This window comes from Sceloporus undulatus, chromosome 2 (genome assembly GCF_019175285.1).
Source record: "Sceloporus undulatus isolate JIND9_A2432 ecotype Alabama chromosome 2, SceUnd_v1.1, whole genome shotgun sequence".
Classification (NCBI taxonomy): domain Eukaryota; kingdom Metazoa; phylum Chordata; class Lepidosauria; order Squamata; family Phrynosomatidae; genus Sceloporus; species Sceloporus undulatus.
In genome coordinates this window covers 294,308,350-294,334,852 of record NC_056523.1, presented here as the reverse complement: position 1 = coordinate 294,334,852, position 26,503 = coordinate 294,308,350, and the positions used below count along the sequence as shown (strand labels likewise).

At 37.8% G+C, this 26,503-nt stretch overlaps 1 protein-coding gene across 8 annotated transcripts in view; it reads left to right on the top strand.

Annotated features, from left to right (window-relative positions):
• The window catches only part of MAST4 (microtubule associated serine/threonine kinase family member 4), a 351,856-nt gene that overhangs the window by 238,349 nt on the left and 87,004 nt on the right, over positions 1–26,503 (top strand). For all 8 annotated transcript variants that reach the window (XM_042450935.1, XM_042450934.1, XM_042450933.1 and 5 more), the window contains 2 exons: positions 14,062–14,150; positions 24,660–24,729. In XM_042450935.1, coding sequence (XP_042306869.1) covers positions 14,062–14,150; positions 24,660–24,729 — 159 coding nt within the window. The remainder of the gene's footprint in view (positions 1–14,061; positions 14,151–24,659; positions 24,730–26,503) is intronic.

The window sequence follows — 26,503 nt, the reverse complement described above, 5'->3', positions numbered from 1 at the left end:
TTGTTAATAATTTTTTCCTGTTCAAATGTAGAAAATAGTTAATGTGCAAAAGGCTAGATAAGTACTAGGTGGCAGAGCTCCGTGTTCATGAGATGTTTCAGGATTATTTCCACTTCATTAACATCTGCTTCAGGCAATTTTTCATATGTCCCTCACTTGAGCCTTAGCTACCTTGAAAGGTAACATTTGAATCAAAAGGGCAGTTCCCTTACTGTTTAGATTTGCATATGTGCTGTGATGCCATATCTTTTACTGTGAAATAATTAAGGTTAATTCTGCTTGTGTGACAAGCTGTGTGACTTTGGGGAGGTAAAACGCTCAACAATTGTTAGTATAAAAATTAATCAGGGTTATGCTAGTAATTATATTTAACCACTGCAGTATTTGGATGAAATTGTGAATGTAAATATGTAGTAATAAGCATTAATATAGCTTACAGTGAGGGAAAATATTTTTAAAAAGGTTTCCAAGTGTATATGCCTGTGTGTGCGCGCATATAACTGAATTATTGTTAACAAAACATGTAGTGTTTTATTAAATTTCAAGAATGCCTTACAGCTTTTGACTACCTGGTATCCTTTGGGTTTGTTGAACTCCCATCAGTCATAGGCAGTGTGGCCAGTGTTCAGAAAGGATGGAAGGTTACCAGGCTGGGACAGGCTACATTTAGGAATGCAGGTTTTTGTACTTTTTGTAAATTTTGTCCTGCTTAAAGGAGAGGGAAATCCAGACCCCTTTGAGTATTTTAGGACCTGCTCTCTAGAAAAAAATACACACATTTGTTTATTTGCATACATATATCATTTCCCATACAATTTATGTAGCTATCCTTCATTGAAAATCTGTTTTCTTTGTCAGTTTGTAATGAACAAGGTGACAATGAACATTTGAAAATACTACAGTTTTACCTTTAAATTAGAACAGTAAGAAGTCTGCTGTGATCAGCTGGTTCTTGTGTTTGATCCAAAATCCTATACGTTTTAGCATAGCATAAAAATACACTAGCAAAGTTACAATGAATCACAAACATCTTCAGGTCATTGTGTGACAGACAACATGGCCTTAAGCACATCTGTTGTGAAGTGGTGGATTAGCTGCCACTGCAGTGTCAGAAGCGTGAGAGAGGGTAGTGTGTGCTTATGGAACATTTGACTGCACTGGGAACTTTATTTACACAACCTCTGAAAAGGACAAACACTTAAGCTGTGGTTTTTATATGAGCATAATGGCCCAGCAAGATTCCAGCTTTGGTGATGAGTTTTTATGGTGTACCAATGGCCAGTATGAAATGTTTGTAATGAGGTCATAGTGTATGGAAGCTGGGGTAACATAGTGACTAAGAAGCCATTGAGGAAGTCTTTGAATACTATATAGCACTATATAAATGCTAAGTATTATTATTGTATGATAGCTAATATATTCTGTGACATATATTGGCATACGAATTGTTTTATCCATAATAATTGTAGAGATGGAGGGAAGGAGGAGACCACGTGTGCATGATACCTCTGTAGGGACTTTGGCAGCTTATTACACAGACGTTCCTGTAGCTTCTGCTTCAGAGCCATAGTAATGCAAAGTATTAACTGACCGAGGTAATTCAGATCTTCCTTTTTGGGAGGATAACTTGTACCTTCCAATAATTTTTTTTTAGTTTTGGATCATTTGTCTCCTGACTCATGAAAACTAGTTAAATAAATAATATTAGTGAATGTGTCAAAATTAAGGCAGAGACAATGGCTGGATCCAGAATTTGCTGTCACCAGTGAGAGTGTCTTTTGAAACAAAATTCCACTCACTAAATGCTCATGTGAGCAGAAGGAGGGGAGGAAATTCTCTGCCTACAGTGCTGTGAATCTCAAGGAGAAAATGTGGAGCAGATTTCAATGTTTTCCAAATACGGAAGAAAGTCTTCAGTTCGCAGAACTGAGAAGGAAGCAGAATTTGATGTTCGTGAATTTCATAATAGATAAATTTGATAATTCCACTTGATTCTCCTATTAACAACCCTTAAAAGGACACTTTTCTGACAAATCTTCATACACACACATACACACACACCCCAGTACAAAACAAAGGTTTGTCGGAATAGTGTTCTTTTAAGGGTTGTTAATATAAATAAGGCTATATTTATTACATATTGTTTATTTGATGTTTCATTGCCTGTAAAAAAAAATTATTGTAAGCAGACCCTAAATGTGAGGGCATGCCCTAACAGGTGAGTTAGAAATGAATAAAATAATGTTGCAGGGAGTCATATTCATTTAGTTCACCTTGATCATCTGAGTCTACAGCTCAAGTGTCTTTGCAGTGGAGCTAGCAATGTCTCTTGTTAGAATCTGTTCTTTGGCTCTGTCTATGGGATTCAAATCTCTTTCCCCTTTAACTGGTCTTGCTCATTACTGCATCTCCTACTTCTCTGAGCAGATCAGTTCCAAAGTTTTGTATATTGTCCCCAGCATCTAGCGGTGGCTTCTGAGTGTATGTATATGCCTTCATGTCACCTGTGACTCCATGTTGACTTATGGTGATCCAGTGAATTTCATAGGCAAGAAATACTTAACAGTGGTTTTGCCCATTCCTTCCTCTGAAATATAGCCTACTACCTCATAGTAATTGGCAGTCTCCCATCCAAGTAATAACCAGGAATGACCCTGCTTAGCTTTCAAAATTAGACAAGATCTGGTATATTTAAGATATTTAGGTCCTGGTGGCTTCTGTTCATCATAAAGGTAAGTATGATCTCTCAGATATTAAGGGGATCACTTCAAACCCCCTTGTGCTGGATGCTTTCAGACTTCTTTCCACCTCCTCTTAAGATCAGTATCATTACTGATATCACATTTAGAGGGGAAATTAACTCTTAAATGACTGGACTGTGTGAGTAGATTGAACACAGCAGTTTTAAAGATAATGGCCTATACTTAACTTGGATGGTGGCTTCGGAGAGGATTTTTTATTTCATTTTTAGTCATGGCATCACCACAGGATCCTTTACGCAAAATGGAAATTTCCTTGCTTCAGTGAAGCATTTACCACTCTTCTTACCCACTCTGCCAATCCCCCTCTACTTGTTCTCAAGAGCCAGGAAGGGTAAGGGTCTAATACACATGGTGGTTTTTACCTTTCTGAGGAGCCTATCTGCATCCGCAAGTCTATACAAAATAAAATGCATCCAATAATGTAGGACAGGAGCCAAGGTTACATCTATTGAATCTATATCAGCTACAGCATCCAAATCAGAGCAGGTCCAAGCAATATTGTCTGCAGTGTCTTGCAAATTCTTCACAGTGGCTCTCAAGTGGTCTGTTTTCCTCTTCCAGAATGTGAAAAGCCCCTAATCAGTCCCTGAGAAAGGAGTGGTCTGGAAATGCTTGAGGACTAAATTTGTACAAGAGCTAAAGCATGATTTTTACCCTTCTTTAATCCAGTGCCAGCAAAGACTTGGTAACTAGTGAAATGTGCTCTGAGGATAGCAAGACATCTATTTCTTCACTCAGTCTTTCACCTATACCTGGTATTAAAAACAAAACAATGTGGCTGAATCCTAGTATAAGTTTAAGGTCTCATAATTTTTTGCTCGACTGTTGCCCTTAAAGCAACATAAGATGAAGCAAGGTGTTTGTGTTCTGTGAAATTAGGTTTGTGGAAAGTAACTATGAAGATATAGAAGTGACCATGCTTTGTGAATCTTGGGAGTTAACATAAATAAAGTACTAAACATTCATGCCCTATTGAAGTTAAATGTTAACATTTGTGTGTTTAGTATGTTAGTGGTGAATATTTGCATTACATGGATAATAAAATAAAAACATAATGTTAACTAAGGCAGGGTTCTGAAACAAATAAATGCACTCCTACTCTGAACTGTATCTATATTTTATTGAAGATTCATATCTTGTAGGCATCCATTTTATGGGCAAGTCTTTACTACTGAATTAAACCAGACAATGCAATAAAATGCTGTTTACTCCTTGCTTTACCTTGTTCATCACACTGTAACTTCTGAATCAATAAACTTCAAAAAAAAGTTGCCTCTGATGCAAAGTGCCATAAAATGCACAGAAAGAGGAAAGTTAGGGATTCTTTTGAGCTTGCACATGTTTGGAGGCATGTTCTCTTCAGCCACTCTGTTTTAACACTTTTCAATGATAATAGTTCATGTGTCCATATAAAGAACTGTCTCAGAAGGCTTCAGAATCCATTGTGTACATATGGGGACTATCTTCACACCTGCTAACAAAAATATCCATGGGCTATTTTATTTACCAATGGCTTTGTTAGCCATGGTGAAGTATTAGGCCTAAATCCAATCACTAGTCCCAACCTCAATTTGCCCATTGAATCAACAAATTTATACAAGTGTTGACTTGTATATTCAGCAGTTAAGATTAACTGAGTCTGCTCTAACTGAGACTTAGGCCAAAAATTTATAGCGTTTCTTAGCTGTATCTTTCTGAATTCCTCACTGAATTCAGATAATGGTTTAATTTCCTAGGTCTAATTGTATAATATACTCTGAAATACTTAACTTACAGTGGACTTATTTCCAAAATTTTCACTAGCATGTTACTAGTGGATTTCTTTTAACATTGGAGAACAGAACATCTAACTTTTCTACTAGTCTAGAGTCAGTGAACACCATATTAACCACGAATGTATCTTTCAAATTGTTTCACTGATGTGTAAGACTAACAATTTTGGTGTTCATATGATTGTAGCTGAAGTTGCATATTGGCAGTAAAACTGCCATCTTGGTAAGATACTCTTCTTCAGATCTACTGAACTACAGAAGAATAAGTCTGTCACAGATTGATTGATTGATTGATTGATTGATTGGATTTTAGCCCCAGTCTTCCACAAAAAGGTTTCTGGATTAACAAAGATTAACAATAAAACAATCCCTTTTATTATCAAAATGCATGATGCAAAAGGAAGAGGAATTAGGAGGAAAGAGGGAAATAACAAATTGATGTATCTGTTCTTAGTTGCAATATAATTATAGGTAGATTTATTTTTCTGGCAGGGAAAGTGAAGCAAGCTCCATGTGGATACTTCTTTGGGTGCTGCATGGATCTTTCCTTCACTGTAATAAGGGAATAGATATAGCCTTCCATTGCAGTCCTGTGCCCAGTGGATGAAGTCAGAGTATCCTGTCCTTCAACTCTGCAATTCCACTGGCACTAGAAATATATCCACATTTTCCTAAGTGCACGTATTCAAGTTGAAATGTGTAGCTACTGGTATAAAGAGAGGATCTGCAAATTCTTACTTCAGTAAATCTGTCAGTAGTCTTGACTGATAGTTCAATCTCCCACATATAAGATACTAACTTGCTATGCTTTCCCCTGCTGCCTTGCATGAAGAAAAGAGTAGGAAGGATGCTGGCCAATAGCAGCAGCCATGAACAAGTAAAAACATAGGGGGGTTGTACTGTACTAGATCGTCTTAAAGAGTTTCAAAATATTATGTGTATAGAAAGGATCACCTGAGATATTTAGACATACAAAATGGATTTTCAGTTTCAACATAGAAAGCCCAGTTCATAAAGCCTTGTAGAATCACGGGATGGGGTTGCAGAGGGAGGATAAATGTTCAGTCCTAAGTAGCAAGGAGCATCTTGGAAGATGGCCTACTAATATTTTACAGCATCCTGAGAAAGAAGAAATAAAAGGTCAGAATCTGTTGATATTTAGCTACTTAGGAAGGAAATTTCAGCCTTAGCACCTGGAAGTCATGATAGGATCCTTCCTTTTTAAAAAAGAAGCTAATTAATTAGGCTAAAGATAGGAGACTTTTTAAAGAAGCAAAAATATTTGCTTTTTGATAGGAATCTGTTTTAGTCAGAATTAAAATGAGAAACCTTCAGTTTCTTATCTGCGCATATCATAAAGAAGGAGAAGGGAAGAGAAGTTCACAATCCTATGTTGCCATGGCACATTCTCATAATGGCAATCCATGACTTCCTGTTATGTCTGAAGTAGGAAATGACTGTATCTAACTAGTAGTTAGTGCCATTAACTGGAATTGCTATGAAGATTGTTTTATGGCTGAGGAACCTTCTTCTTGGTGTTAATAGGGTTGTTCAAGTAAAAGGTAATTGCAATAAATTAGTAGGTGCAAAAATGCAAACATGTTGCCATAACTTCTATGTCAATGCTTTTATATAGGCCTTATTCAGACATAGGAGAAATTATTGCATAAAGCTTGCCTCCAGTATCTTGCTGTGCTGCATTCAGAGCTGGCCCTTTGACATCTTTTCTTCAAAAGATAGCAAATGTATCTAAATTAATTGGCCAGGACACTTCATAACATGTTAAAATACAACTTACTAAATTTTTCCCGTGAAAACATGTTGGATACAGTATATCCCTTCTTTTCGAAGATGTAGTCTGTTTCTACTGAGATCTTCAGCTGTACCTTTTTAATGTTAAAATGATAACTTCTGTTCTCAAATCACCCATCCCTGCATTTCTGCATTACATTCATAATTCAAGTTTAGAGGTGTCTGTTTTCTATATTTAATCTAGCCAAATATAGCACCTTGTTTGCAATATCTTTTAAGATAACAAAAACACACATTCTTTTGAGCTTCCTGTTCTACTCTGCCAGTATTTTGATGACAACAAAATTGAGGGCTTCATTGCAGCAAAGTAGAGTAGTCAGCACATGCTATTAAAGGTACTGCCATAATAGTTTACAGCCCATATCCATCTTCATTACAAGTATAAATATTAATAATTAAGGATGTTAAAATGAAATCATTATAAATGATTAAAACAGATGCCAGATTTCATCTGAAAAGCACAATAAGAAGTAATTGCTGTCAGCACATCCTTTTCACCCTGCTCTTTTAAGCAATTAACCTTTATTGCTAGTAATTTACCCTGGTATTCAGAGTAAAAAATTCTCTCTCTCAAAAGACAGGACATTAATGGTATCATACATAGCATGTCATCTGTGCTGCTGATTGTCTTAATCATAAAAATGGCAGTTAGTACCACCACACTCAACACATCTTTATGTAAATGTTGATTTATGTGTCTTTTTTATGGTTGGTTTTCTCCTTGTGAATATTCTGTGAAAGTTGTGACAAAACAGACCTATGTGTCTATTGATGGTCTGAGTAATTATGGCCTTTTATTTAACATGCTTTGATACTAGTGAGGGGATTACATTAACATTTTCAGGATATTTTCTATACAAATGAAGTGGTCATTAAAGCATTTGCAGCCAGCTAACTGAAGTGCTACATTTAAAGCAGGATAAAATAAGTTGGGCATAGGAATTGCTTATAATCTTTTAGTAGTACATCTCAGTTTGAAATGCCACTAGCACTAAGTTCATTTTAAAAGTTAATGGACTATTCAATGAAGAAAAGAATGTGTCACAATGTGGAGCATGGGAAAAATCCACTTTGGACTGCATATGAGAGAGCTCTTTGGATTACAACTCCCTTCCATGGTGATTGGGAAACTCTGGGAATTGTAATCCACAATGGAATTTGATAAAGAACTGCTTGGTATCTGTAAGAGCAAATATGTATAAATAAGTACCATTCTGTTATTCTTTGGAGGTTTTTGAAAAGGGGACTGGATAACAATCTGCCTCTGATATTTTAATAATAGATTTCTGCACTTGCAGGGGTTGGACTAGACCACCCTTGGAGTATCTTGAAACTCTAAAATGCAATGATTCTGGTCTTTCAGAAGCAAAATATTTTACATTTAAGAATCAGCATATAAATTGACTATTCTAAATCTATTTGTGATTTATAACAAAGACATAGTAAAAATGAAGGAAAGCAGATTCTTCTCTCAGTGACTAAGGAGCAATGATTTAACTGTTCTTTTGTTCATACAAATGTGTTCTAATCCCTCTTCCCTTCTTGTCTGATTAGAGCTGCTGTATTCAGAGGGAAGTCTTATGAAATAAAGCAGTAGAGGTTTTGCTACACTAGTTCACAACTTGTAACAAGGTTTTAATTATGTTTTTTAAATATTTGGTACTATAAACAAATGCAATAAGAGAGTCAGATTCTTTGCTCGTACTGATAAGTGCTAGATGTCAAATAGCTGCAGGCAGCTCTTAGCAAGATTGAGATGGGAGTTGGTGTGGAAAAAGAACTTGGGCAAAGAACTGGGACAAATCCACTTGGGTGCCAATCCAGAATCATTAAAAGATGTAAAGGAATCCAGTAGTACATTTGAGATTAACTGGGAAGAAAGATTTTCTAGAATAACCTTTTGTAGACTTGATGGACTTGTGAAAATCAGAAATGGTTGAGGAGTATAATCAAGCAGATTGAAGTAAAGATTAAGGGTGGCTAAAGGGCAGACAGGCAGATGATGTCAATCTGAGAGGAAGGTGAAAGGACAAAGACAGTTCTCTGAAGATGCTAGCCACAACTGCTGCGAAACATCAGGAATAAACTCTTCTAGAACACAGCCTCGTAGCTCAAAAAACCCACCAAAAACTATATAACCAGCCCACTAGTTCTCATAAGTTCATGACTTCATAGCCCAAAAAACCCACAAAAAACTATGCGTTTATCTATATCCCTCCTTTCCCCCAATTTGTGACTCAAGGCAGTTTACAATGGTGTCAATATACATAGCTAAAATTTACAGCAGATGAAAGTTAAAAAAATAAGCTAAAATAAACAATAACAATAACAATAATTTCTTACCTACCTCTACCTTTGGATTAAGGCAGGAATAATAATAACAGACACACCACATCAGTTAAAACACATTACTTGGAATACACAACAGTTTAAAAGGACAGATAAGATATATACATAGTAAACCATTTAAAAACATAAACCAGTTTATAAACCAGCCCATTATACAAGGATTGTTTCTGCTCCCCCTCACCCAAACCAGTTCTCAAAGGCCTGCTGGGAAAAGAAGGTCTTCACCTGCCTGAGAACAGAAAGTAAGTCTGACCTCTCTGGAAAGGAACTTCCAGAGCCTGGGAGCAGCCATGGGGAAGATCCCATCTCATATTTCCAACAAGAGTACTTTTTGGGGTGGTGGCACAGAGAAAAGAGCATCCCCAGTAGATCTTAAAACACAGGCAGCTTTGTATGAGAGAATACAATCCCGGATATGAACTATACATGAACTCTACAAGGATTTATAGGCCATAATGAGCACTTTGATTGTTCCCAGAAATGGACAGGCAGCCAGTGGAGCTGTTGCAACAAGATTTTGATGCTCATTGTAGTCAGCCACAATTAACACTCTGGTTGCTGCAGGGACATAGCTAGGATTTTAGGAAGGGGGGGGGGGCCAGACTAAGTGCCCCCACTCATTTTTCTAGTGGGGGGGGGGGGGGGGCCGGCCCCCCCAACCCCCCCCCCCCCGGCTACATCCCTGGTTGCTGCTGTTTCAAGTAACTGACGTTTCTGAACACTCTTCAAAGGCAGTCCCACATAGTACGTTATAGTAATCCAAAGAGAAAGTAACTGAGGCATATGTCACTGTTGCGATGTCTCAGATAACACAGAGCTTTAACTGTTCCATCATGCCAAAAAGAAGCAGTTACAAGACCATTGTTGAAACATGTTGGACAACTACCGACTAGGTTCCAAAATTACGTTTTTGGGCAACATATTGGAGGATGTGGTGGCCACCCAGCTTCAGTGGTTTCTTGTTGAGATGGATTATCTACATCTATTTCAGTCTGATTTCAAGCCTGGCTATGTGGCAGAGACAACTTTGATCATGTCACTGAATGACCTATGCCAGGCTGTGTTCCTGTTGATTCTGCAGGACCTTTCAGGACCTTTCAACACCATTGGCCATGATAGTCTTCTGGGTCATTCTTTCTGGAGGGGCAAACCCAGAAAGTGATGCTAGGGCACTCTTGCTTGACACCTTGGTCTGTGGGTCCTTCAGGGTTTGATTTTTGTCCCCAGTGCTTTTTAACATATACATTAAACTGCTGGAGGAGGTTGTCCAGAGTTTTGAGGTGTAGTGCCCAGCTTTGTTACTCTTTTCCACCTCAGTCCAAGGAAGCTGTCTAGTTTTAATGATGTATGGCATGAATGATGGACTGGATGAGGGCGAACAAATTGATATCCAGAAAATAAGAGATAAGACAGAGGTGCTCCCAGTCAGTCAAAAAGCAGATCAAGGGATAGGGATTCAGCCTGTGCTGTATAGGCTTACATTCCCCCAAAGATGCAAGTTCACAGCTTGTGTATATTCCTGAATTCAACCTGGAGTACACACCTGGAAGCTTACGTTTCGTTGGTGCCTTTGCGCACTTAAGGCTTGTGCACCAGCTGTGCTCATTCTTAGAGATGTCAGATGTGGCCATGGTAAAACATGCATTCATAACATCACATTTGCATTACTGTGAAATTCATGATGTTGCCATAAGTTGACAGGTAACTTTAAGGCACATACAATGCACGCTACATGGGGCTGCCTTTGAAGAGTATTTGGAAACTTCAGCTGGTCCAAAGTGCAGTTGCTAGATAGTTAACTGGGGATGCTGTAAGGAGCACGCAACCCCCTTGTTGCAATAACTTCACTGGGTGCTGGTCTGTCTCTGAACACAATTCAAAGCACTGACTATGACCTATAAAGCCCTTTATGTCAGATCTAGGCAATCTGATGGATCATATTGTCCCATGTGAGCATTTCATGTTTTGAGATTTTTGGGGAAGGAAATTTCTGTCCCACTGCTCTCATGGATAGGTCTGGTGGGAACAACAGGAAAGAGCCTTCTCAGTGTCTCCTCCCAGGCTCTGGAATTCTATAGCGGTCAGGCTGACACATAGGCATATGAACTTCATTTTATTTCCACAGGTAATAATAATAATAATTTGTTTTATTTATATACCGCTATTCCAAAGATCATAGCGGTGAACAGCAAGTAAGCTAATTAGCAAGTAAGCTAATTTGCCCCCAACAGTCTGGGTACTTATTTTAGCGACATGTAAACTTTATTTTCCTTCTGCATATAATAATAATAATATGTTTTATTTGTATACCGCTTTTCCTATGATCAAAGCGGTTTACAGCATACATATGCATATACAACAAAGCAAGTAACAAAAACAAAAAAACAAAAAACAAAAAAACTCTGCTTCTCTCCCCTCAAGATGGAGGTCGGGGGAGGGCTCTTCTTCTTGGCAGGCAGAGGCCTGTTGTTTCTTGCCTGCTTCTCTCCCCTCAAGATGGTGGTCTTTGATTGATGGTTGCTCGTGAGGAAGGGTTTTCAGTAAAGTGCTATAGTGTTCATCTGTTGTTTCTTTTAACAGTCTTGCTTTTAACTGCATTTAATTCTATTGTTTGGTTAACTGTATTTTTAATTTTTGCATAAAGTTAATTTTAAAGCAGTATCTGTCTTAACCTTTGTAAACCAACTTGAGTACTGACCTGGGAAAAGGCAGGATGTAAATAAATATAACAGCAACAGCAACAACATAATTTACAATTGACTCATTGAATGATAAAAGTAATTGGCTGTTTCCCATACAAAAGACTGTGAAGATGGGTGTGTTTTGGGGAATCTTCTGTATACTGTAGCTTCTTAATGAGTTAATCCAAGTGCTTATATTTATTTAAGAGCCTCGAAATATATCTAGACCAGTTGTGGCACTATTGGGACAGAATTCCCCGCCCATAACTCTATACTTTCATGATTTAGGAAGTGAAAAAAATTTACATAAATAGTTTAAACCTGTGTCCCTCTGAAGTTGTTGGACTATTCCAATATCTCTAATTATTCCTGACAAGTGCTTGGGCTGGCAAAAGTTGATGGGAATTAGAGTATGGAACATTTCTCCTGCCCTGGGCTAAACCTTCTGGTTCCAGCTGGTTTCAGATAACATAGAGTGCTTATTTTTGGTCTCTGTGACTCATACAAATGGTGTTATCTGTGCCTGTGCAGAATCATTCAGAAGCATTTGGGGCAGTAGCACCACCCACCCCCACACCACCATGCATTTCTGTCTAAACCCTTCATTCCTTTTCGGCCTCTGCAGTATCTGCATCTAAGGAACACTCCAGATCTTTTCCTCTCTGCTTAACTCTGTTGACCATCATTGCCTATGGTACTGTTTCTGCTATTGGTTGTTTCCTCTTGACTCAGACAATTCTTGGACTTAGAAATTACTCAAATAATGTCATTTTTCTGGTATTGATTCAGCTCAACTGGATGTGTTTCTTTAAAACTATACCCCTGTAAACACCAAATTGGAGTGCCCATGTTTTCCCTTTTATTTTATTTTAATTAAATAATTTATTTTTATATCCCACATTTCTCCCAGTACAGGATTTGTGGGATTTAATCAGAAGGTTCTTGATCAATGAATTATTTTCTTATTGTCTATATGGACTATTCCTAATTTATGCATTTTGATGTGTGTTGGGGGGGGGGAGAGTTGGGGAGGACAGTTTAAAGAAACTGTACCTCACTTGTAGATAATGTTATTTGTCTTCAGAATGTTCCAGGTTCAGTCTGACATTTTCAGTTAGAAAAGGATCAAGTAGCAAGTGTGAGAAAGTCCTCTTAAACCTCTAGAAAGCCACTATGAGAAAGAGTTTACAGTACCATATTCAGTACATGTTTCTTGTGTTTGTATTAAAGATGCTTTTAAATCATCTACTTATTTTAATTTCTAAAGGATACTGTCTATCTATCTATCTATCTATCTATCATCTATCTATCTCCATTAGTTTTGCTGAAATAATGTACACATGTTATTTTATGATAGGGGAACACATTCATTATGTACTTTATAATGATAGGCCTATGAATACACTTTAAGAAAATATGTAAAGGTCCTCACTTTGGTATAAGTACACCATTCTTGTCATCATTATCTGTAATGGAGAAAAATAATGATTTCCAGTACTTGAGATGAAAAATGTATGAGTGAAGAAACACATTTATCTTAGTAGGCTTGGTCTATTTACAAAGAGACACAGATGCGAAATTTGCTTCAATAATTAGATTTTTAATTAGTATATCATAAGATAGGTAAATTATTACTTGGTTTGGAGTAAATACAAATGCAATTTTAAATAGTGATTTTTTTTAATATGTATTTATAAATTATAAACAAGACTATCATCTGTATCAGATGAAGTACCCACATTAATAGTGTAATTTTCAGTGGCAGGTGGATGTCTTCTCTGGATAATAACTGCATTTAAAATGTGATTGCAATTAACCTTGATACATTATCTCTGCTGATACATAGGATACAATCCATTTTTCTATTAAATGTGTTAGATAATTCTAGAGCACCAAACTCTATTCAGAATGCTTATGCCGACCAGTTCTGAGTTTAATAAAGGGATGGGAAAACCTTTGGGGCTGGAAAGGGAAGGAGTATTTAATAAAAATGTACGTGCCAAATATTTGAATTCTGTGAATAACTGTTGGGAAAATTGGTTCTTCCTTGAGAATTGTCAGAAACTCAGGAAGGAGAAGCAAGATTAGTTTAGTCTTGCTAGCAGAGTTCCCCACAGCAAAAGAGTGAGCAAGCAGGAAAAATAGTTTAACTAGCTCCACACCTTTCTCCCAGCCCCCAATGTCCCCAATAAAAGAAACACAGTCACTTGGTTAAAAGTGAAAAAGGAAAATAAGTTTACTTACAAAATCATGTGTACAAACCAGTACAGTACACAGGCACAGCTTCATGTTGCAGGAAAATTCAGGTAGAAAAACAGTCTCCATGCATCTCAAAAGAAAGTTAGTCTCTCAGCATGCATCCATCTCCACTTGGGAGATGTTGATCAGTCAGCAAGCTAGTAAGGTAATGGCGATGGGGGCTTCTTCACCCAAGAACAAAGAAAGGTAATAAAGTGTCCTCATGGTAAACAGGAAATGATAGTGGAAGTGAGGAGGGGTTGTTAGTAAGCAATAAAACTACCATTGACATGCATTCCTAGAAAAGATCTTGGCCTAAAAACATCATAGAGATATAGTACTAGAAGGGCTTAGCATGCGAAGTTGCTATATCCCAACAATAACAACTAAACTAATAAAAATGTATATCCGAGTCTCTAACTGTAAGTTCTTTTTTTCTTCCTATAGTTGCCGGACAAGTAATAGAAAAAGTTTGATATGCAATGGACAGTCTTCTGCTATGCCTCGGCCACATTCACCACTTTCAGCTCATGCAGGTAATCCTACCATTTTCATACATTTGATTATTTAAAGAAAAAAAGCCCACATGTCTCATTTTTAACAATATGTACAGTATTCTTACGTATTGCATTAAAAATATACAGGATATAGCAGTAGCATTAATTTTTAATGACAGAAGACAACTGGATTTTGTATCTTTTTCAGAACTCTTGCCCTGATTCGTTTAGTATTCACTGCTAAATCAGACTAGATTAGGTGTGGGAAATCTAACTTTTAATTTTTTTTTCCTGAATACATTGGCCAACTAATCTGGATCCACTGAAACAGTGAGGTTTACTATTTGTTTACTTACCAACCAACCAGCAATTGATTAAGTGACTCTAATTCTAGATGGTAATAACCAATAGGATTCATGATGTAATATAACAATATAAATTGTGGTCTCTGTGAATCACACAAATGGTTCCGGCGCAGTGCATCTTCTGATGAATCTTTAATAGTTACCTGACATGAGCAATTGACATAAACTATGTAGAATAGGATCTATTTAGTGTTTACCAAGTCTATGGCTACTCCTAAGAACTTCAATTTTTGGCTGTCCTTCTTTTTGGGAGGTGTGTGGGGGGGGGGGGTAGAATTGAAGCTTTCTGCTGCCCACTGCACCCAGCCAAGCACTCATCTCTTCTGAGTGAAGGGCATGGGAGGGGACCATGTCAGGTTGGTTGATGAAGCCCAAAGAGGCTCAGATCACTAATGCTCCTAATCGTGATTGCCCCAAATATGGTGGAAAAGGGTGCCATACCTAGTGTGCCTCCAAGCAGCATTATTCAGCTGACACTGGCCTTTACCAGTTGAACAATGTCCACCTGCTGTGTAGAGGTATCCAAGAGCTTAAGAAGAAACACACAGTCTTTCTTTGCAACTTTCCCACAATTTATTTGCTGATAAAGGGCAGCACTATGGTAAATGTGACTAGCATATCTATCAAATTGTACTCTCCTCACTTCCTGCTTCCTGTCAGCCTAGATTGTGCTATACTTTATGTTTTGCTCAATTAAATAATTATGTGACAATGAGAGCAGAAATGAAGTGATATCTACATAGTTGCTAAAGGTTTATAAATTGCCATTATGATGCTTAGAAACCCTGATTTTTGTGATGGAAATGCATGGAGGTGTCCATTGTGCTGCATTACATCCAGTATGATATTTAGTATAATCATTTTATTTTTTAAAGAAATTCAAGCCAACATAAGTAAAATTATGTTCCTTTTATTCCTTTTTTAAAATTGTTTTTATTTTGCTGATCAACACTATCCTCAATAAGAAGCTGAATTCTGCTGGTTGTAGGACAATGTATATATTAGTTTCAAAAAAATGTTGGATCTGATTGACAGGTTAAAGCTTTATAATGAAAATAACAATGTAGCCATATTGATGATCATAGTAATAATGTGTTGTTGTTAATCTTCCTCTCCATCTAGTTGGAGAAATGAGACTAAGAGTAGTTTGCTGTCTAGACACCAAGACTGAAGCCAGATGGAGAATATGATTGTGAGAAAAGTCTAGGATGTAAATGAGCAGGGGTAACAATAGAGAACACGGAATATTCATGAAGTGGATAGAGAGCAGCCAGGAACATTTCAACAGATAAAAAGTATACAAACAATGGTGGAACTTTCTTCTATTGCTCTCTTAAAATAATCAAAATATGAACGATATTATTATTATTATTATTATTATTATTATTATTATTATTATTATTATTATTATTATTATTATTATTGTAGTGCTGTAGATTTAAACATACAGGACGCCTTGTCAATGAGGGAATTGCTTGGGGGCACAAATGCTGTTTGTACTATCACATTTTTTTGGAACTCTTGAGTGCCTCTCTACAGATGTCTTCAAGAACATTTGAAAATCTCTTTCAGTGGAGAACAGCAGCTTTGGATGCTTGGTGCCTCATTTCATGCTGACAACAGGTTTCCAGAACTATGTTTACCAATGTTAACAGACTCAGAGGACCTGTCAACACCTAGAAACATGGTGTATATGAACCAAAATACAAATTAAAATTTTTATGTATTTACCCAGGGAGCTATTGTAGCAACCAGATGCTGCAGGCCTGAGGGCGCCTGATACTACAATCCCAAACAGGTTGTGAAAAGGATCCCTAAGAAACCGCTTCTTTTGTGGCCATTTTTGGGCCACATTAAGCCTCTCTGGTGCAGTCTCCATGTGGCCCATATGTGATTTGTGGGCATGCATTATGTACAATCCCCCCCCCCCCGGATCGGCCTGACAGCAGCCCTTTTGGGCCACCTGTCTAAGGTCATAGTTATCTCCCTTCCATATTTAATATAACCAGTAGAGATTTAAAATACCTTTTTTTACGTTTCCATCCAAATTGTTATTAAAATGTTAAACAAAAATCAGAGGTTCTAGAATCAATACAAGGAAAATTAGAGCTCTTTGTGATACTTTTTTTTGTTGCTCATAAATGTCAGATACAAGAACCACTACACCCATTGCACCCTTTGACCAGAGAGTGATTAATGGTGTTTTAGAATTCCTCTTACAGATTTTCATGATCATCACCTTCTTTTTTTGTTATTTATTCATTTATCTAAAAGTGATTTATTTATCTATTCATACATTCCCCTTTTAAATACATTTACTAGAAATGTATCTTGAGATGAAAACATTCAGGGTAGCTAGCAACATTAAAACTTTAGAATGCTACACAGAACTTCATGTTTAAACCATCTAAAACAATAAAGATACCACAAAGGTTTTCTTTGTAGTATAATAATGAGCAAGTATTATGAACAAGTGACAACTTCTGTGGTATTTATTATGGTATTTCTTATGACACAGTCTTATGACACAATTCCTTACAACAAAATCTTAGAAAACCTAATTTAAAATCTATATATTTCTCCCCCTAGACAGTATTGTGCTTATATAGCTACTGCCCAATTTTCAGAATTCCACTGTTTGTATTATACTATTGTTACTTTTGTTATCTTTGCTATCTCACCTTTTTGCCAGTCTGGGACTCAAGGCAGTTTACAAAAGTTATAAGAGATACAGCTAAAAATTTATACCGTATGAAGGTTAAAACACATTTAAACTGTCAATAAAATTAAAAGTAATTTAAAACAGAACATAAAAAGAAGAATACACATATAAATAACATAGTACATGAAAAGCCCTTTCCACCTGAGCACTAAGCCCTGAAAGACCTGCTGGAACAGAACAGTCTTCACTGTGTATGAAAGGACAGCAAGGAGAGCAGCTGTTTAACCTCTTTAGGAAGGGAGCTCCAGAGCTGGGAGCAGCCACAGAGAAGGCCCTCTCTTATGCTCCCACCAGATATAACTATTTATTAATAATAATAAAATTTATTTATATTTCCCGCCTCTCCCGAGGATTGAGGTGGGATTACATCACTAAAAATGATACAATAATACAAAATATGATCAATAAAACACTAATACTGAATTAACCGACATTCCTATTAGTTCTCTAAAATAACAATTCGTCAATAGCCAAAAATCATAGTCCAGAGTGGAGCAATCGTCATAATCTTTTATATAGAGTCCAGTGGATAAGCCCATCGGAAGAGATCCATTTTGAGTGCCTTCTTAAAGGCCTCTAAGGTAGTGATAAGATGGATCTCTTCCGGTAGGCTATTCCATAATTTTGGAACCGCAGCAGTAAACGCCCTATGGGAAGTTGTCATTAACCTAGTGTTACGATGTTCCAATAAATACTTCCCAGATGTTCTAAGTCAGCAGGGCGGATTGTGTAGGGAGAGGCGTTTCCGCAAGTAACTCGGGCCCGAGCCATGTAGGGCTTTAAAGGTAATAACCAACACCTTATGCTGTACCTGGAAGCTAATTGGCAGCCAGTGAAGAGATTTCAACACTGGTGTTATATGGTCAAACCTAGATGTACCGGTGACCAATCTGGCTGCCGCATTTTGAACCAATTTAAGCTTCTGAACTTGGTATAAGGGTAGCCCCAATTAGAGCGCATTAGAGAAATCTAAAAGAGAGATTACCAGTGCATGTACCACTGCTTCAAGGTTCTTTCGGTCCAGGTGGGGATGCAGTTGGCGTATCAACCAGAGTTGATACCAGGCACTCCTGGCCGTTGCATCTATTTGAGATGACAACTGCAAAGACGGATCCAGGAGTACTCCCAAGTTGCGAACCTCATCCTTTAGGGGAAGTGTGACCCCATCCAGGACTGGTTGACAAATCTCCATCCCCAGACTTGGGGTATTTATCACAAGTACCTCCCTTTTTTCTAGATTCAGCCTGAGTTTGTTTTCCCTCATCCAGCCCATTACCGACCCAAGGCAGGCATCCAGAGGAGAGATGCCATCCCCAGTCACTGCACCAGTCAGAGACATAGAGAAATAGATTTGGGTGTACTGACGACACCACCATGTCTCCGGATGATCTCTCCCAGAGTTTTCATGTAAATGTTAAACAGCATGGGGGACAGAATGGTGCCCTGAGGGACGTCAGATGTCAGCTCTCTCTTGGAAGAGCTGCTGTCCCCCAGCATCACCATCTGGAATTTGCCTGAGAGGTAGGAACTGAGCCACTGGAGTGCAATGCCCCCGATACCTAACTCTCTCAGGTGTTCCAGAAGGATACCGTGGTCAATGGTATCGAATGCCACTGAGATGTCAAAGAGCACCAGTAGGGTCACACTTCTCCCATCGATACCCAGACAGAGATCATCGACTAAGGCGACCATGGCAGTCTCCACTCTGTACCCTGCCCTGAAGCCGGTTTGAAATGGGTCTAGATAATCGGCTTCATCCAAGACAGCTTGGAGCTGGAAGGCAACCGCCCTCTCAATCACTTTGCCCAAGTATGGTAAGAGGAGACTGGCCTATAATTATTTCTCACCAGAGGATCTAGGGAGGATTTTTTTTCAAAAGCGGTCTAAAAACCACTTGCTTTAGTATTGATGGAAATCTCCCCTCCCTGAGGGATGCATTAATTATAGATTGTAGTAGTAATTTTGTTGCATCCCTTTCCTTTTAGCACTCCTTTTAGCCATTCCCAGTTAACAATCTGTCTGAGGCCCTGTACAGACCGAAGAAAAGTGCCAGCCTGTGGGCAGAGTCAGGGCTGAGCATTTTGATGCTCAACGTTCGTACGCCGCTGCCAGAGCACCATTTTGGCATGCGCCCATCCACATGGTGTGTGGTTGTTGCGGCCCCAATCCGGGGAGAAAAGGAGCGGCGTCTTGCCGCCCCTTCCAGCCAATCTCTACAGCCCCTGAATCTCTTTGGAGCAGCTGAATTTTCCAAGCACTCTTCAAAGAGAGGGATGTCATATTGAAGATGGAGCAAGCTTGTTTTCTGCTGCTTCAGAGATTAGGACCCAGAACAATGGATGCAAGCTACAGGAAAAGAGATTGCACCTAAACATTAGGAGGAACTTCCTAAAAGTAAGAGCTGTTCAACAGTGGAACACACTCCCTCGGAGAATGGTGGAGTCTCCTTCTTTGGAGGTCTTTGGTACTTTGATTGTGAGTTCCTGCATAGCAGATGGTTGGACTGGATAGCTTTTAAGGTCTCTTCCAACTCTATGATTCTGTGATTCCATGACAGCCCCACATAGACTGAATTACTGTAATCCAAATGGGATGCAGCTAAGGCATGTGTCACCATGTCCAGATCTTATGTCATGAAAATGGCACAGTTTGCATATAAGTCTTAAATGTATATCTATGCATAGAAGCCCTCCATGGGTGCTTGAATCTTTGACTAAAGAATCCATAGGTAAGGAGGGTTGACTGTATGTGAATAATCATTTGTCTGGATTTTTTTTTTGGCTAGCCCTGATCTGTATGCTTTGCTGTTAACATATATTTCTAATTTGTATGGAAAATGTTCAGATGTGTCAATGGTTAACTAAAGTTTAAAATGGTTCCTGTTGAAGGCCAGAAAGTCTAGGCCTGGAAGAGCAAGTCTTCAAGGACATGTGCTGAGACATAATATCAACAAATGTATTATTGTTATGCTGTTGTGTAGCATGGTGACTTCATGGGAAAGAGGTGTGTCCACTTGGTGGGAAGGTTGATCTTTTGAGAGAACAAAGACTGATGTCACATTCGAGCTTCTAGCATGGACTCTGAAAGAGAATAGATGTATAGTAGCCTGCTGTAAAGTGTAAATAGCAACAAAGTCAATAAACCCTCATTTGAGTGAAAATCTGTGTTGAAGTTACTTTGTTCCTGAGTAGCTAAGAAGACTGCATCTGTTCCAGTTGGTACCAGTTCAGAACCACCGGCAGAACGAGACATCACCCATCCTAAAGATCTTTTTCTCTAACATTTGCTTCATTCAAAGATGTAATAAAGATGAAGTGAACTATGTAATAAAAATAAAACGACTATGCTAGTAATCATATATGTTTTTGTTAGATCAAATTTCCCTGAACTTCACCTCCCATGTACTTAGATGTATTAAATTACAGATTGAAGATTACTTATTTCTTCAAAGCAAGACAGCTGCTGTTGCCACAAGACCTTCTGGTGAAAGATTAATAATTTTCCTTGTTTGCTAAAAGAAGTATATTTTCTGATAGACAACCAGATTTAAGAAATAGAAAGCTCTCTTCTACAACTGAGTGCTCTCAATTTCTGGGTTGATTTGTAATGAATCAAACTTACACTAGTCTTCAGAAATTTATTACTAAATACTTTTCTATATAAATAATATGGCAATTCGTTTAAAATTATTTTGCTGCAAAGCTTTATGACTAGTCTCATTCCAGGAGAAAAATGATAGAAAGTGTAACTGCTTGGTCAGTTTTAAATTCAGTTTTTATAACCAGATTATTCCAAACTAATAAAAAATGATATTAGCATATTCATTGGTATGATCTTTGGCTACAGTGGTTAATGCTGAGAGGCATTTAAGGCAGCTGTCATGTTGTTACAACAAGGTCTCCAACTGTGATTGCATCTGTAATATAGCTGGAGTTTTAAAAGAGCATAATATAATTAATCTTGAACTCCCTCAACTCTTAAAGGATGTTAGTACTTGGGGAAAAACCTTTATCTTATCTAATCAGGTACCAAAAACATAATAATAATCTTTAGTTCTTCAGGATTTTAATGTTATTTTGTTCTATCAATAGCTATGCACGCAGTGAGGCTCCTTCTTTCTTGCTATTAAGTACAGTATAGTTTTGAAATTCTGATTAACTATTCTCAGTATTAAACTCTCCCTGGAGATTATAGTGTTAATTATCTATATAATGCCTGACCCCACCAATCACATTTACTTTATCAGCCCAGAAATGTCAGTAGTATTCTCAACAGCATATGAAATATCTAAAGCCTAAAACATACAACAGCCAGCAAATCCTTGGGAACAGCAGGGTTTGAGTAATAAGCAAGTCATGCACATATGGGCAGAGAATTAACTGGCACTGGTTTTCATTTGAAAGTCTCACAGGTGTTGACTTACAGATAGGTGGACAAGTGCTGAGGGAATTTCTGTGTGTGATGAAGGTCACAGCTAGGACTCAAGCTGTAATCTTTCTTACTATTCTACAATGCCACATCTTAAATGCACTACAGTTGGGTTATGTTCTCTACTGTCGGGGGGGGGGTTGTGACAATTTTGAATTATTTGAGCGCTCACTTAAGTGTACTGTGGACTTTTAAACATCTGAATATTGAAGTTAAATTTAGTACTTATTGATTCAAGTAGCTATAAAAGAAAGGCAATATATTCATCTGGCGTCTTATTTTTGTTGCAAAGATTTTTTTTCTTTTTGTTATCTTTATAGCTTTCTATTTATTTTCGCTAACAGTTGTATATTTTCTAGTGTTTTAATCTTTCAGAGTCCATTAGAGCTTCGTGCCACATACATTTTCCTCTTAAAATGTAGCTATATTTTGTTAACACAGGCCCAAAACTGATGGGTCAAATAAAGCAGCTTCTGAAGTGGCCAGAGCGAGCCCAAAAATTGCCAGAGGCCCAATTTGAACCGCGACTGTGGCTCGCTTCCAAGTTAATAAATTTCCCCAAATGTCACATTTAATATCATGGGGAAGAGAAGTTCAGTCAAAAACTATAAAATTATCCAATCTATTGTTTTATTTGTTTACTCTTAACTAAGAAAGAGAACATATTGTGTTCTTCCTAAAATTAGGACCATCGTGTATGCTGGTGTTCCAACCAGGTCTGTTGGTTTTTCTCTCTTCTGTAGAAAATACTTTGTTTCCTTGCAGTTATCTACATCACCAACACTGTATTTTGAGCAACATAATAATTGTGATAGTAAGGTACAGGAGATTATGTTGAAAAATTTGACATAAAAAGAATTAGTTAAGGCAACACCTTGGCTCTTGAGACAGAAGACAAATAAATGCTACTGCACATACTCAGTGAAACCGGAAATGACTTGGCTCTGAAGGATGAACTGTTCCTATGGCTGTTACACTAACAGCTAGAACAACAGTGTAATTTGTGAGTGACAATTTTAGTGCCATAAGAGAAAGAACATGCATCACTGAAAGAGAGAACTCAGATTTTTGCAAAAACTTGCAATTGTTGATTTATATGTAATTTACAGGTGCACGTTTTCTAAAAGTTGGCCATCCATGCTTAACATTTTGTCCTCCCTTTTACCTTAAATTGTATCTTTGTGTATATACCACACAATTTCAGATTAGTTTTAAGAAATAGGATTTGCTATAATGAAATAATTAAAGTTGAATGCTTAAAGATTTTCCAGTAGAAATCCAAGCATTTATTCTGCAAATTATTTAGCTGCTTTATGGTCTTCTGCAATTCATTATTCCTTAAGCAGACACACTTCTATAATGCCTTACTATGCATTTAAATTACTCTGATGTCATATCATAACATACAAATCTTGTGTGTGATAGGTTTACCCACTGAATTAGCATAACATCTTGTTTCTGTATATTGGCACATAGCTTTATCAAAATTTTGTGAATGTGCTTGTGTGTGCACACTTCAGGAAAGAATATTATGTATTTCCTGACAGGCACCAGTGTTTGTAAAAAGAAGACTTTTGCTTGTGTCCCCTTTGCATTTCCCCTGTAGACAATCCACATGGTTCTAATTATGTATGCTGAAAGACAGAGACAGGCTAGAATATTGGTGAGCTTTCCCTCAACAGTTGTCTGCCAAGCTTTCTCAGTGTTCAGCAGCAGGTTGAGTGGTCTAATGTGAGAAAGTAACAAGCCCTCAAAGGAAAAGTCCTTTTCACAATGAGCAGTCACATCTTCATATCATTTAAGATCACCTCTCCTTGGCTTGGCCATACCAGTCTTGGGAATAACTTTCCATCTAATTTTCATGCTGTACTTTTGGCAGATAGAATAGAATAATAACAAAAAGATAGGGGGATTATTGGGCAGAGAAGTTTAGAATTTATGTTTTGAATGTTTTGTGTCATATATTAAGTACAGAAGTCTGCATACTTTATATATTACCTTTGAACACACACACAAAAAAAACTTTAAAAAGATATTTCCACTCTTTTTTCAAATGTAGAGATATTTCTGGAACTGAAGTGAGGAATTCGATGTGAGATTGCAATTTGGAGCATCAGTATTGCCTAATAGATGAAAGAGCAAGCTATACCCCTAGCGGCTGGATTCATGGTTCCTGAATGTGCTGGTGGTCTTGAGCAAGCTATTATCTTTTAACCTCTTTTTCATTCCCCTCAGCTGAGAATAACTATATAGTCCAACACTGTTGGAAAGAAACTCACTTACCTGGCATGCAGCTTGCCCCCACTTCTCCACATCCTTTGCTGCTACCTGTCCTTTTTACCATATAGTCACTTACTGCCTTTATATTAGTATTTATTTATACAGTTATAAGATGAATATGTGTAGGTTCATATAATGGAATCTGCTTCTACAAACTATAACAAACTATAACAAAAGTCAGGAAACAGTAGTTCCCTTTCAGAAATGAAAGGGAAGCCAGGTATAGTGTGGGTAAGAAGTTTCATCAGTCACATTCCCACCCACCATATATATGTATGCCCAGAGTTTGAATACTGTACTCCATGCATTTCAGAAAATGAATTAAAATCCACCAAAGGTCATGCTAAAAAAAATAGTTAATTTTAAGGTGCAGCAAGACTTCTTTCTTTCTTTCTTTCTTTCTTTCTTTCTTTCTGACTCTGTTGTAACCTCCCCCCCCCCCCAAACTTATGGGCCATATGACCAAAGTTCTGGTATATGGACAACTCCACACTGGTCTGCCCACCCAGGGACATTTGCTACACAGCTTGTTTCAGTAGATAAGTCCCAAACAAGGCTAGAATAAAACTGGATGGCTACACTATTTGTGAAACTTTCTTGTAAAGCACAACACATTGGGTGATATATAAATAAATGATAATAAATAACAAATATATTTGTTTTTCAGGGGTTGCTGCTCAGCTTTTCTACTATCTGGAGCATTTCAAATTGAAAATTTTATTCCTCATATTTTTCTCTTTCTTTTCCCAACAGGGAGTAGCCCCCAAGACAGCCCCAGAAATTTCTCTCCTAGTGCCTCAGCCCACTTTTCTTTTGCACGAAGGTAAGAGGGTGTATTCAGTGTGTCACAGTTACCAGTAGGAACTTATGCTGTATTCATATGTTTTAATAATAATGTGATTGAAATCATAAGCAGTAGATTTTATCAAAATGCAATCTAATTTTTGCTGATTTTTTAAACAAGCTGCTCAATACTTACTGTAACCAAAGGTAAAATTGCTGTAAAATAATGATATCATATGGTAAAGCTACTTGCCTCCTTCATAGTCAGTGAAGGATACATTTTAAAAAAATGGAAGGGCAGTGAGTGCACAGGCTGCAGATGTATGTAAACCAGGCCAGTACTAGTCATGACTGTATTGAAACCTGTCAAAATTCTGATATCTAATTTGATGTGGTATACTGAGAAAGAATTACATGCAAGCTAGCTTTGCCACAACTGTCTCATATTGCATTATGTGTCATGCTGAAGATGCTATCTATCTACTTCAGTGAGTCCCCAGTTTCTTAATACATTGAAAACAGCCTGTCTGGGTGGAGTACAGTAGCTATGGGAACAGGTCAAAAGAGTCTGCCAATGACATATCATTTTAAAGCACCTTTAATTAAGCTGTGAGGCTAAATAATGAGTCATCCATAGAAGGGTTGCCATCAGTTAGCTGGTGAAAATACCCTTAACAAAATGAAACCAAGAAGATAGAGAGGAAAGAACTCAGTATTAGAAAATGAGTTTTTGTGTGTCCTGGCAAAGTGCTATGCAGGCTGGAAAATATAGAGACTTGCACTTTAAACGGATGGCCCAAAAGGGCCATCATCAGGCCAATCTGGGGGCGGGGCACATGCCACATGCACGCGGATTGCTCAGAGGCCATGCAGTGGATGCCAAACATGGCCCAAACCTGGCCACAAAAGGAGCAGTTTCTTATCACTCCTTTTTGTGGCCCATTTAGGACTGTTGCAGCAGCTGCCCTTCGGACCACGGTACAGTGGTACCTCGGGATACGAAATACCCAGGTTACGAAATTTTCGGGATACGAAAAAATCCCATAGGAAAACATTGTTCCGGGTTACGAATGTTTTTTCGGGTTACGAAAAAACTTTTGGTGCTTTTTTCGGCTTTTTCGCACGGAATCGCGGCTTTTCCCCATTAGCGCCTATGGCAATTCGGCTTACGAAGGCTTTTCGGGTTACGAACGGTGCCACGGAACGAATTAATTTCGTAACCCGAGGCACCACTGTATCTGATTGCCATGGTCTTGAGGCAGTCCCATGGCAATTGGGGTGGGAGCAGCCTCTGGCCACTCCTACTACCCTATTGGCTTTGCCCCTAAGTTTCTAAAAGGAGTACAAGGTCTTATGGACTAGTCATTCATAGAAGAGATCTTATGGTCATCTGAAATATTTGGTCAATGAGAATCATGTATCTACATTTACTTGTGAACAACTGAACTGAATAGCAGGCACTGTGCTGCATTCAGAAAGACCAAAACTATTTTCAACAATGGGGGTTGTGAATATTTTAAAATTTTGTTTTCAGAATGTACAGAAATATACAGTTCAATGAATTTGTTATGTTGGGATGTTAGTTCCTTCTCTCTGTTTCTGTATTGAGATATGAGAATGGACCTCAGGTTTCTCTCTACTCTTCTAAACAGAGCTCAAGATAATATTAAACATGGAATGCTGAACATCAGAAATGCCTTAGACTGGATATTGATCCAGCTTTCTCTGTTAGTTACAGTAAGGATAGTCCCATGTCCAAATAATCCTGTCCAAATAATCCCAAAGTATTCTGTACTTTTTCTGTGGTCCTTTCA